Source organism: Passer montanus, unplaced genomic scaffold (assembly GCF_014805655.1).
Source record: "Passer montanus isolate IOZ18808 unplaced genomic scaffold, ASM1480565v1 scaffold16, whole genome shotgun sequence".
NCBI classification, from domain to species: Eukaryota; Metazoa; Chordata; class Aves; order Passeriformes; family Passeridae; genus Passer; species Passer montanus.
The window spans coordinates 817308-829686 of NW_024363160.1; the positions used below are offsets into that span (position 1 = coordinate 817308).

Here is a 12379-nt window from a genome sequence, read left to right on the forward strand (position 1 = left end):
TAGCTTCCTCCTGCCCGTCGCACCAGCTGCGGGCAGCACGTTGGTTGTACCTCTCTCACGGAGCCAGTGCCACGCAGAGTCAGCCAGCACAAGCCGAGGTGCAGCAGCACTGCAGAGCCAGGCGCTGCCCTGGAGCCAGGGTACAGCCGGTGAGGGGCTGACCGAGGGGCAGCTCGGGGCGGCTCACCCCCGAGGGCCGGGCCAGGCCGGGCCGGGCCGGGCCGTGCCGCGCTCAACCCCGAGGGCCGGGCCGCGCTCACCCCTGAGGGCCGGGCCGCACTAACCCTGAGGGCCGGGCCGCGCTCACCCCTGGGGGCCCGGCCGCGCTCACCTGCGCGGGGCGGGGCGGGCGGCGCTCGCTCACCTGGGCGGGACGCGCCGCTGAGTGACGGGCGCGGCCCCGCCCCGCGGGCACGGGCGGTGCCTCCGCTGCCACCCAGGCGCCGGCGGGGGCGGGCGTCGAGCCGAGCCGAGCCGAACCGGGGTAGCCGCGACGAGCACCGGGACGGGCGCGGGGCCGCCATGGAGCCCCCGAGGGACCAAGGTAGGGCGCGGGGTGGGCGCTGCCGCTGCGCCCCGGGCGGCTGGCGGCGCTGGCGCGGCGGTGGTGGTGGCGGCGGTGGCGGTGGCTCTCGCAGCCCTTCGCTGCTCGGCCCGGACCTGCCCTGCCCAGCCCAGCCCTGCCGGGGCCGGGCGGTGCGGAAGGGGCTGCCCGCGGCCTGGGCAAGGCTGCGCCGGCCGTCGGCTCGGGAAATGCGGAACCGGGGCCGGGCGGCGGAGCACGGGGCGGCTGCCGGGCCCCCAGCCGCGGAGCACGGGCAGCGCATCCCGGCCTTCCCGCGGCGCTTCGCGGGCAGAATAAACTTTCTACTTTCACCCTGCCGAAAAGTAAAGCTCTTCCATTATACGAGTGTGCGACTTCGGATTGACCAGCGCTGTTCGCAGGGTTTGTTCCCTTTCAATCGTCTCCAGCCCGGCGTTGCTCCACAGCTGGCAGCGCTGTTAGGGCAGCTGTCCCTCGGCCCTGAGCGGCAGCGGGGCTGGCGCCTCTGTGGCTCTGTGGCGCTTCACTGGTGTGCATTTTGCCTGGGAAGGCTGGTGTCCTGACTGCCGTGCCTGCAACACTCTTCCTAAAACTTCATGGTTAATTGAAACCCAAAATCCTTGGGACTGCTCGCCCAAGATAATAGTTAGTGCCCTGATAAAAACTGACATGAATGCAAGCAGAGCACGTTCTCTTGCTGTATAAGCTTATCCCACAGAGGTGTACTACATTTATCCAACCCATTCATGAATCAGTTGGAGCCTTTTCTGTGGTGTGGTACTGAACGACACGCCAGCTGCTCTCCTGCAGGCGAGGCAGGGCAGGCTGGGGTCACTAAGTTACCTGCAGCAAGCTGGCAGGGCTGCTTGGCTCAGCTCAGTGTCTGTGCCCTTGGGCTGATTTCATTCAGGGTTTTCCTGCTTGGCATGCTGGGGATGGCAGGAAGCCTGCACTTGTGGCAGCTGGGATGTTGGAGGTGCAGGAGCTGCCGGGAATGTACCCCTTATTCTACCACGGTCAAGCTCTGTGCTCTGCCAGCTGAGCAGGTGCCAGCCTTGATTTGCTCCCAGTTGAGTGTTTCGAGGATTGTGTAGTACACTTGTACAACTAACAATGCCTTCTGAGTTTCTGTGTATTTACAGAAAAGGTCAGGCTATGTCTGCCTGAGCAGAAGGTAATCTCTGAGGGGCTGAATCACCTCAGGGAGGTTCCTTCAACCATTTTGAAGTCCTGTGTCTGTCTTCAATATAGGTGTAAATTAAAAACAGAACAAACAAAAAAACCCCAACAAACTCCCCCCAAAAAGGAAAGAAAACAGCTCCCAAACCCTATTCTTGGGTACCAACAAACAGAATTGTGCCAGAAAATAGCACAACTGTCAGTTACTTCAGAATTTTGATTCCAACTGCAGGAGCATTAAAGCTGATTTCAGTATTAGTTTCAAAGTTCTTGAGGCTATAAAAAAGGTCAAGGTTTTTATTGCAGCTGCAGGGTCTTGAACATGTAATGATGGGAAAGGAGAGTAAAATAATATGGTCTTTTGAAAAACTTTAGTCACAGTCCTGGTCATTCCTAGAGGCTTGTTTTGCTATTGTACTCATTTCTGTTATAAATTGCTTCGTACTAAGAGGGTATTGCACCTCAGGATGTTTATCAGAATAGTGTACCTAGTGTGATGTAAGGGACTATTACAGAGCAAAGGTGGTGCAACACCTTCTTCCTCTGCCTTCTTTTGGAGTAATTATGCTGTTTTCTCTTCATGGTGAGGTGGAGATCTGCAGGTACAGTGGGGAAATCTAGAATAGCCAACACACTTGTGCCAGTTAATTAAAGGCTTCTAATACCCTGCCAGCTAGACTTCAAAGACCCCCTTGGCAAACTGGAGTGTTTGTACTGGAAACTGCTTGATGATACAATATTATTACTCACTAAAGCCAACATATATGGTTAAAGTCCAGGCCATCAGGTCCTATCTGGTGTCAGCGTAAACATTATGGATTACTACTTCCAAACAGAAATTAATTTGTTTAAAATTGCGAGTCAGAGGTTGCGCTCTTTGTTGTTATGGTGACAGCTTTCTCACATAATTAGGAAGTAGGAAGAAAATCTAGGTTATGGTTAAGACTGCAGCCAAACTAGACGAGGCTAATGCTCCAGGTGTAGAACATGCTTAAGTCTCGACTCTCTTGAGCAGTCAGGTTTGGTAGCAGTCCTTAAAATTTGTTCCTAGCCTACCACCACCAGCATCAAAATCACTGGGCAACTTTTCACTTGAAATGTCTTTGTTTTCAGTGAAGGGATATTTGGACTGACTGGATGGTTCCATATGATTCTCAGTGCACTCCAACAGCTCTGCAAATAGGTCTCCAAGCACTCAGAGTCTCTTGCTCTGTGATTACAGGCACCAAAGCAGTAGTGGCAGCTCAAGCCAAATGGATGTAATACTATCCTGAGATGAGGAGTCCCTTGTTCTGTTGCTTTGCTTTAACTTGTCATGAACAAAAATCTGATTCACTGTATGGACTTAGCTGCTGAATAGATTAATAACTGCAGTTTTGCTTTCACAAAGATGCTGTTGTCCCCTCTTCCTCCCTACTCCCCCCTGCCAAAGGAAAGCAAAGCAACCAAACCACAGCCACACCTGATTTTGCTTGCAAAATGAGTCTCTCTCTGACTTGCCACTGTTATTGTTGGTGCTGGTACAGTCTGTCAGTGGAAAAATAAGGATGAAGCTGCCCCTACAGTGGAAGCAGTGTTCTGAATGAGGAGACTGTGCCACTGAGCAGCCTCAAACACATGCACCATAGCAGAGTTGTCTGGTAATGATCCATCTCCAATGTTGTGTTCAGGGGTTCCTCTTATGCTTCAGCAACACTTCACTTATGTAATTTGGTGTCTTTCAAAATCTTCAGGCTTTTGTGGTACTTAAAAGTAGTCCCAAAACACTACATGTGATTTCTTGAGAGACTACGTAAGCCTTTCTTTTCCTGTAGCCTTGACTTGTGCTTTTGGGGCTGACAGAGTAGACTTTAATATTCTTCTTTGTGTAGAAAGAACTTGTTGCTGGCAGTAGGGCAAGGTTTCCCCCCATTGTCCTATTGGACAAAGCTGCACCTTTTCCTACTGCTTTATTTGTTTTCTTATCACTGGGTACTTGCAGTACTGTAGGTATGATTTTTTTTTTCACTTAATGTGCAATTGTGAAATCAAACACTTGTAAGTAAATACAAGTGGACAGCTGTTGTGGGAACTGCAAAGAAAGAATGATTTCACTGAGCTGAGTGTCTGTAGCAGTGACTTGAAGATGACAGAAGTATCAGCAGGCTTACATGAGCAGGTGCCATGAACAGCAGCAGGCTTTCATTTCTTTTGCAAGAAAAACTGTATTGGTGGGGAAGACCTTGTTCTGACTGAGGCTGAGGGTCCTGACGTGATGAGGTGGCATTACATAGTTATTTGATGGCACTGCTGTCCTCTCAGCCAGTGCATGAGTGAGGTACAGAAATGTGGGGGATCAGTGTGCTGTGTTGGAGGGACACTGGAGCAGCTGATGCACAACTGTTGGGTGGGCAGCTGGAGGCTGGAGCAGTGTCAGCTGTTCCTGCCTTCTGCAATGCTTGAGCACTGGAGGGTAACTGGAGCTCTTCATTCATACTCACACCCACTTCAGTAGGGTCTGGAGAATGGGGCCAGCCCAGTGCTCCAATTGTGGAAAGAATCCGTTGCTTGTGGTACGCATGGATCTTTTTCCCTGTTCCCTACAATGACCACTGTCCCAAGCAGTCAATACAGTCCTTCACTCAGGCAGAGTAAGATCTACTTTCCCCTTTCGGTGCAGGGAAAGCTTAGCTAAGGATCTATGTCCTTTGATCCTCCAATGAGGCCAAGCTGTAACTGCTCGGGGCTTTTAAAATCCCTGAACTACATTAAACTGATGCAATTCCTTTTTATTCCAGTTTCCCACACTTTGAAGCAGCCCACGAGTTCCCCCTTTCTCCCACTGCGAATGCCCACCAAAGCAATGGGAGGCCTTGGGGGCTCAGGCTGACATTTCTGGCCTAGAATAAAGCACTGCAACTTGGCTTTGGTTTAAGAACGTGCTGGTGGAGGTTGAACAAGTGTCTTGCTCTGCTTGATCTGGATGCTTTGTGGGTAAAGTGGGAACAGCTGGTTTTCACAGCCGAAAGTTGGCTGCCATCTGTTAACACCTCTCCTGGCCTGGGCACGAGTGCTGTTGAGCTGCTATGAACTGTGCTTGGAGGCTGCAGAGCACAGCCCCTTCCATCTGCAGGGGCTGTCAGTAACCACATACTGCACTACTCTGCCTTGGGAATGTTATCTCTATTCATTTTTATGCCATTCATATCTCTGTTCACTCTCCTGTCTAACTTTTATGTACATTTTTCCCCCCTTGTCTTCTACAGCTGCTGAATACAGCAGCCTTTGACTAACAACTTCTGCTTTGTGAGCCAGATGTCAGTATAGTCCCAGGAGGAGCTGGGTGATAAAGGAAGTGGGTGTTGGGGCTTCTGGTGCTTTCTACCATGCTGGGTAAGAACATCTCAGAATCTGCTTTGGCTACCTTAGTGTTGAAAGGCTGTGAAGGCTTTGTCCTGTTTCTTCACAACTATTTGCTCCTTTAACAGGAGGATGTCCTGGCAGTTTTTATTGGCAGGAAGTCCCTCAGCCAGTAAAGAGAAGTCTTGCAGGAAAACAAGGGACTAGATTTGCCATGTAAAATCAGTGAGCTGTTTGTGGATTGCTGATTCCTGAGGGTGCTGGACATTGCTGCAGGTAAGGGAGGATATGTGCTATATCTCTTCAAAAAGTGATGTTTCCATGGCAGCAGATACAGTGTAGGGAGTGTTCTTGAAAGCCAATGTTTCTTGACCAATTTTCAAATGAAAATAATCCAAACTCTTCCTTCTTAATTTAATAGGAGAGAGCAGCAGTGTTGTTTGCTGAGCCCTGTGCAGCAGACACCTGATAGGTGTGGGGTTTTTGTGCTTTTACGAGATGCTGCCCTCCAGGTAGGAGAATGATGATCCCAATGTTGCCTCCACTGGAGTCTTTGTAATATTGGCACTTCTAATTTGAGATTTCCTATATGGAGGAAGGGAGGTGTTTACCCTTGTTCTTTTAATATCCTGCAGTGAGTAAGCAGAAAAATGTCAAACAAAGGGTGACTGAAAGGGAAAGCAAGCATTAAGTGAGATTAAGCACTAAATTGAAATGCTCTTGTTCAGCCAACACAGTCACTCTGTATCAGCTTCAGTTTAAGTCTCCAGAGGGACAGCTTTCTCTCCTGTTAAAGGTGGAGTGTCTTCAAAATTGCTCATATTTGGGTGTGTTAGCCAGAGTGATTGGGAATCTTCACTTCAAAATCTAGTATTGGAGGACAGGCTTTCTACTGCAAGCCTTCTGTTTTGAAAAGGGCTGCAGTAACAGACCAGCTACCCAGAACTTTCTAATCTGGATCTCTCCTGAAGGTTCAGTGTAGTGTCACTCCTGCCATTTCCTCTTACTTGTCTTCCTCCTTTTCCTCTGCCTCTGGTTAACGGAGCAGAAGTGAAAGAATATATAGCTGTGTGTTGGCTTTGGCTGTTTGGCAAGATGATACCATGAGTTGGGCTGACTGGTCTGTAGTATCTGCTATGAAAACACTTCTGGCAGAGGTGTAGATGGCTGTATGGATTTTCTACTAGTATAAGTTCAAGTGCAGCTGCAGGAGTCTGCAGCCACTTGTCCCTGGGTGGGGTAGGGGGAACAGCACAGCACTGGCTGCCAGCAAATGCTCATGTGTGGAAAAATGCTCACTGTGCTGTTACTTGCTCTTGAGCAGAAAGGGGTGGATTGATGCTATCTAGAGAGAAACCAGCACTACTGCTGTGGTGTGAATGCTGTCACTGAAAGAGGCAGCTTTCCTGTTTTTGCAAGCTGACTTCTCTATTCCAGAGTGGGAGAGCAGAGCACTAAGTGTTCTTGGGTGCTTACTGACGGTGAAGTGGCCCAGCAAATGCTGCCTTGGCCAAGCCTGGAATGCTCCCTTTTCTGCAGAACTGAGGTCTACAGGTACATGCTGTGACACGTGTGGCTTGGAGTGACAGGTTTCTGAACTGCCCGTTCTGCTTGTAGCCTCCCAGCAGAACAAGAAATATGTACTATGCTTAAAAACTTCATAGATAAAGAGGAAGCACACTTTGTGTGTGTACATGGAAAGAAAACCTGCTTATTTTTAGTGTGGTTGAAATATTAGCAGTCTAATTCAATAATAGTCTAATCAATAATTCAATTTAGAAAAATACTATTATGCAAATGAAGTCTTAGTAATAATAAAGCTAACATACAGACTTAGTTTCTGCACCTTTTGCTTGGTGGTTTACTCATCCTACCTCTGGCTTCTGAGGCTGGTAGTATCGTTTTAGTGTGGCAGGGGTATTAGAGGAAGTTCTCATATTGTGACTCCTTTTCTGGGAGCACTAGGATGGTGGTGGTTTCTTCCTCACTGTAGGATCCACTGGAATCCTTCTGTTTGCTTTTTACATATCTGCTGTTTCTTTCATCGCTTTTTAGGCTCTGTGTTTCATCCAAATCTATTCTATAAAGTGCCTTTTATATATGCTAGATATTATTCCTTTGTTCTCTGTTATCTCTATAATAATTTTGTCCTACTGCACATCTCAACTGGTGACTGCTGGCTTTCTTACAGCCATGGGATCTCCATTGTCAAATCTGTGCTCCTTTACTTGTACCATGCCTGTATTCTCACATTCTCTGTCTCTATTGAGACACACCAAGTAAAACAAACCCTCAAGCAAATTAAGAAGAGTACAAACAGAGCAAGCCTGACAAGTCTCTAGTCCTGGGGTGTTGCAAGCTTGGCTCAAAACTTATGTTCTGTCACTAGCAATGCCTGTGTTGTGCTGTGGAGTAACAAAGAGGCTGGGGAGTACCTGCAGCTTGCTGGGGCTGGTGGGCTAGGCAAGCAGAGGCAGAAGAACAGGTATTTTTCCTGTTTAGCTTTCCCTTGTCTAGCAGCTAGAGGGAAGTGGTGCTTCATCAGAACCCCCTAACCCTGAAAAGAGATGAAAAGATGTGCCAAGGGAGGCAATCTGGACTGGAGTTGGTGTTTTCAGACAGGTGCTCCTCCTGTGCTTTGCTAGGATTGGACTTTATGTATGGCAGTGGTGTTGGTTCATGAGAAAAAAACTCAAAAATGTTGAAAACAAAGCTTTGTAAGTAATGTTTTTTAACTTCTCCTTAGCCTGGCAAAACGGTGTATCTCAGTTATGAGCATTGGGGATGTTGCTTGCGTCTATTTTGCATTGTTTAATTTTGCCTAAAGTATTTTAACTAAACTACTAGCAGGGATCCCAAGATGAGCAAGAAGTGACTTACTCATGTCTCTTTGTCTATTCTCTGCCTAAATGTGTATCATATCATGACATTAGAAAGACTTGATTAATTTGATCAGGATAGCAGAATTTGAAAGAAATTCCCCTTATGCTTCTGCTCGAGTCCTCTCTGTCTGATGTTCATTGCAGTGTTCCACAGCAATCCAGTCCCTGGGAATAACATAGCAGTGGACATTTGCAGCTGTTGCCAGGACAGGCTGCCTTTGAAGAAGGCCATTTCACTGAATTTGTATCTTCTGATACCCTGTAGTCCCTGCAGGAGTACTTCAGAGTTCTGATAAGCCCCCTTGCTTTTCCTCACACAGGTTCCCAGAAATGGGGCTGTACAAGGACTTATAAGCACCTTTAAAGAAGTTGTTCTTTAAGTAGGAACCAGTACTTTCTACTCAAAAGAAAGGTCTGGGTTATGAAATGGGCACAGCTCCCACTGACTAGAGTGCCCCTTTCTCTCTAGTGCCTGTACTGTTATGCAGAAGAGAATTCCCTTCAGCACATCTCAAAAGTGTTTTGCCTGCATCTGAGGAGTCTTGAAAAGCAGGGTGAAGGCCGAGCTGAAAGCCCCCAGATCAATCACTGTTTTTACTTGCTGACTGCTCAGAGCTGCTTTGATGACTGCTGGCAGAGGTTAGTTCTGTGCCTGCACACACACAGGCTCGGAGTGCGTGAGCGGATCACGCTGCTGTGCAGGCTGTTTCCATAGCACCAAAAAATCTGCTCCTGGCAGTCCCTGAAGAGGCTTTGCTGAGCAGCTGACGTGCATTGAGGACTGAGGAGCATCAGAAGTAGTACCAGCCTAGGCATAGGGTGGGAATGGAGCCTGATTTAAATATTGACTTTCCTGTTGCCAGATGTCACTGTCTTGGCAGAAGGAAAACAGGCTGTTTTACTGCAATGTGCTTTGCTTTGAGCTATGAGCTCTTAAAAGCACCATTCATGCTCTGTTTCGTCTCCTCAGCAAGCTACTTGCAAGTGTTGTGTTGCAAAACTGTATTTTTTCTACAGGAGTTTGTTCTTGAGTAAAAAGAAAGACCTGAAATGACTTCTTGTCTTTCTCTTAAGACTGCTCTGGTGCCTGCATGGCAGGTATGTTTTACCTTCTTGTGCTCTGACTTCTGACAAGCCTTTTTGTCTATTGCCTGGGCAGAATCTATAGGTGCTGTGCAGCTCTGGTATCCCAAGTATGTCATGGGCCTTCAAGAAAGGGATGGGTTCACCTGCTTTGTTCAGAGCATTACCTGTGGTCTGTCACCACCTCTGAAGACACTTGAAGGGACAGGGAAACAGAAATTCCTACAGAGGACCCCAAGGAGAACTGTCTAACCATCTGAAGAAGGTCACAACCCCAGCTTCCCGTTGTCTGAAATGGCAAACTAGTGCTCTGCTGCTGTTTGCCAAGCAGGTGTTCATCCCTGATCTTCTGTTGAGCAAGACTTGAGCCCATTGTGGGTCTGGCTCCCTGCACAACCTTTTTCTACCAGCCCCTGCTTCAGGGTGTGGTTAGATAAAAGGTAGGAGAATAGAGACAGTGAAGGTAATCTGGCCCCTAAGGAGTTACAGCTGTGCTAATTGTCAAGCATTAAGAACGTTATTTGTTTGATATACGTGGAAAGGAAAAAAAAAAGAGAAAAAAAAAGAGAAAAAAAAGAAAAAAAAGAGAGGGGGAAAAAAAACCCCAAACTGTGAAATATAGTGTCAAAAAGGGGGCAAGGCAGCTGCAGATTTGGCTGCCACTTGGAAATCATTCTATAAAGACTTTAAAAGAATGGAAAACTTAAAACCACCGAGAAGGTATGGAACTTTGGCAGTAGGACAGCAACATCAGGGTATGTGGGGACCTCAGCTCCAAGCTTGTTGGGGGGATCCTGTGAATCATGGAAGTTGTTGTTTATGTAGTTTAAATGCCAAAAACTCTACTGTACTTCTAGATGGCTGCCACTGTCATATGATGTAAGTGCAGTAATTTGGAGGGAGGGGAAGACTCTGAAACATTACTGTTATTTTCTCCAATGAAGCAGTCCTTAACTGCAGTAAAGATGTGCTTTAGATACCCACTCTAAACCTCCTTGCCTGAAAACTCTGATGATGGAATAAACAGTTGCTGCTACCGTTTAAATAACTGTTTATAGCAATCAGTCTTAAATACTAGCCTTCCCTAAAATACATTTGAATTTCTTAGTGCACTTCTAGAAAATGATGAGGTAGAACAGAGACATCTGTCTGTACTTTGTGAACTGCTACTTGAGCTTTGTATATCAAATTTGTTAACACTTGATGTAGCAGAGCTAGTGTGGACACTAAGCAGGTAGTAGTGCTTCTTGGGAAAAGTGAAATGCAGTGGCTTAATGTCTCTTTTTGAATATAGTCTTGATTTTTAGATGCAAACAAATTTTGCTTTCCTGCCCTTCAGTTTAATCTTTAAATACTCAGTTAACTTAGTTGTTTTTGTTTTTCTGGAGGAATCTTTGATTAGTGTCGGGAGAAGAATTCGGTTTTGGACTGTGGTGTCTCCAATGGTTGACTTTTTCTGCAGAAGTCAGTCTACTGGAAATACATTCTTGATTATTCATTTCCAGCAGTGCTGACATTCAATAGAAACTTGTTTAATATCAAAGGAGGAAAAAGCCAGCAGCTCACCAGACATGTAACAAGGGAGCACCAGAGAGGTGCTGTGTGTATTGCAGGACGTGGCCTCTCTATGCTGGGCTGCACTAAGTGCTCACTGATTGAGTTGGTTGGACAATACAGAGCACTTCTGTAAAGAAGCAGGAGTTTCATGGTTTTGCTGGTGTATGTGTGGGGATCCTTCAGGTTCAGGTGTGGTTTTGAGGACTTGGTTTTACCAGAAATCCCGCAGGGAAGGTGGTTGGTGCTCTCATAGCACAGCTGCAGTGGTAGGTGAGCCTTCTGCCTAATGCACCCCTCTGGGTGCATTGCTTAAAACACCAACTTCTGAGCTGCAAGCTCTTCACACTCTTAAGTGTGTAATTTGTTCCTGTAAATTATTCTGGGTTAAGGCAACCTGTGGTATATCAGTATAGGCTGGGGAATGAAGGGGTTGAGAGCAGCCCTGCAGACAGGGACTTAGGCTGGTGTATGAAAAGCTGGACATGAGTCAACAGTGTGCACTTGCAGCCCAGAAAGCCATAACACATCCTGGGCTTTATCAAAAGCAGAGGCCAGCTGGTCAAGGGAAGTGATGCTGCCCCTCTTCTTGTATCTCATGGGATCCCACCTGGAGTATTGTGTCCAGTTCTGTGGTCCCTAGAACAGGAAAAACTTGGACCTGTTGAAGCCGGTTCAAAGGAGGGCCATAAAAATCATTGGAGGGGTGGAACACCTATTATATGAGGAAAGGCTGAGAGAGATGAGCTTGTTCACCTGGAGAAAAGAAGGTTCCAGGGAAATTTTACTGCAGCCTTTCAATAGTTAAAGGAGGCTTATATGAAAGATGGTGTCAGACTTTATAGCAGCACCTGTTGTGATAGGACAAGGGGTAGTGGTTTTGAGCTGAAGGAGGGTAACTTCAGACTAGATATAGAGAAATTTTATACAATGAGGGTGGTGAAACACTGGAACGGGTTGCCCAGGGGGGTGGTGGACGCTTCATTCCACAAAACTTTGGAGGTTTTTAGTGGTCCACTGGACATTTGGAAGGTCCAATGGAAATAGTGGATGTGGTTCTGAGCAACCTGATCGAGTTTTAGATATCCCTAGCAGGGGAGCTGGAGCTCCCTTCCAACCCAAACCATTGTATGCTAAAACACAGATACTAACCAAATCTTTAACTGGGAAACTTACACCACCCTTAAAGGGTATTTGGGGCATCCTGCTTTGGTACCTTTGTGTGTGAATTGCAGATGAACGTGAGTACTATGGTTCATGAGCAGCGGTGAGCAGGGAGAATTAGTTTCTGCCCATTTCTGAACAGTAGCAAGTGAAACCTGTTGGAGTTGCTGCTTTGAAGCTGAATGGTTTTGATTGGCTTCTGTGCCTGTCACTGGGCAAGTTTTTTGGCATGAAAGATTTTTGGAGATTGTATAAGAAGGAAAACAACTTGAATGTCAATGGAATCAGCAGAGTGACATGCTGAGTACTTCCTCTATGGTGAGGAAGTGTTTCTGGGATAAATGGCAAAAGGGAGAGCTTTACTGGAGTGAATGTACAGACTTTCATTCTGTGTTAGCACACTGATATATGAAGTCTTTAGTATGCTTCTGTTTCTTGTTTACAATTCAAGACCAAGCTTCACCTTGAAACATACTTCCCTCCCATCCCCAATGAAGAGTACTTTCCTATTCAAAAGCAACTTTTGAGAAAGTGAAAATATGAGAAGAGGGATACAAAAGTCAAAGCAAGACCTCTGTGTTTTGTGAAGAGGAGCTAAGAAGACTTGTAAATACTTTTAGAAGGGAAAGCTGAT

General features: G+C 46.9%; 1 protein-coding gene across 3 annotated transcripts in view; it reads left to right on the forward strand.

The window, feature by feature from the left end:
* The first annotated feature begins 404 nt into the window (after positions 1-404).
* Positions 405-12379, forward strand: part of TPD52 (tumor protein D52) — a 41712-nt gene continuing 29737 nt past the window's right edge. For 2 of the 3 annotated variants that reach the window (XM_039702944.1, XM_039702946.1), the window contains exon 1: positions 405-544. In XM_039702944.1, the coding sequence (XP_039558878.1) occupies positions 523-544 (22 nt within the window). In that variant the 5' untranslated portion in view covers positions 405-522. Of the gene's footprint in view, positions 545-8989; positions 9043-12379 lie in introns of those variants that run through there. The other variant, XM_039702945.1, reaches the window with a different exon arrangement.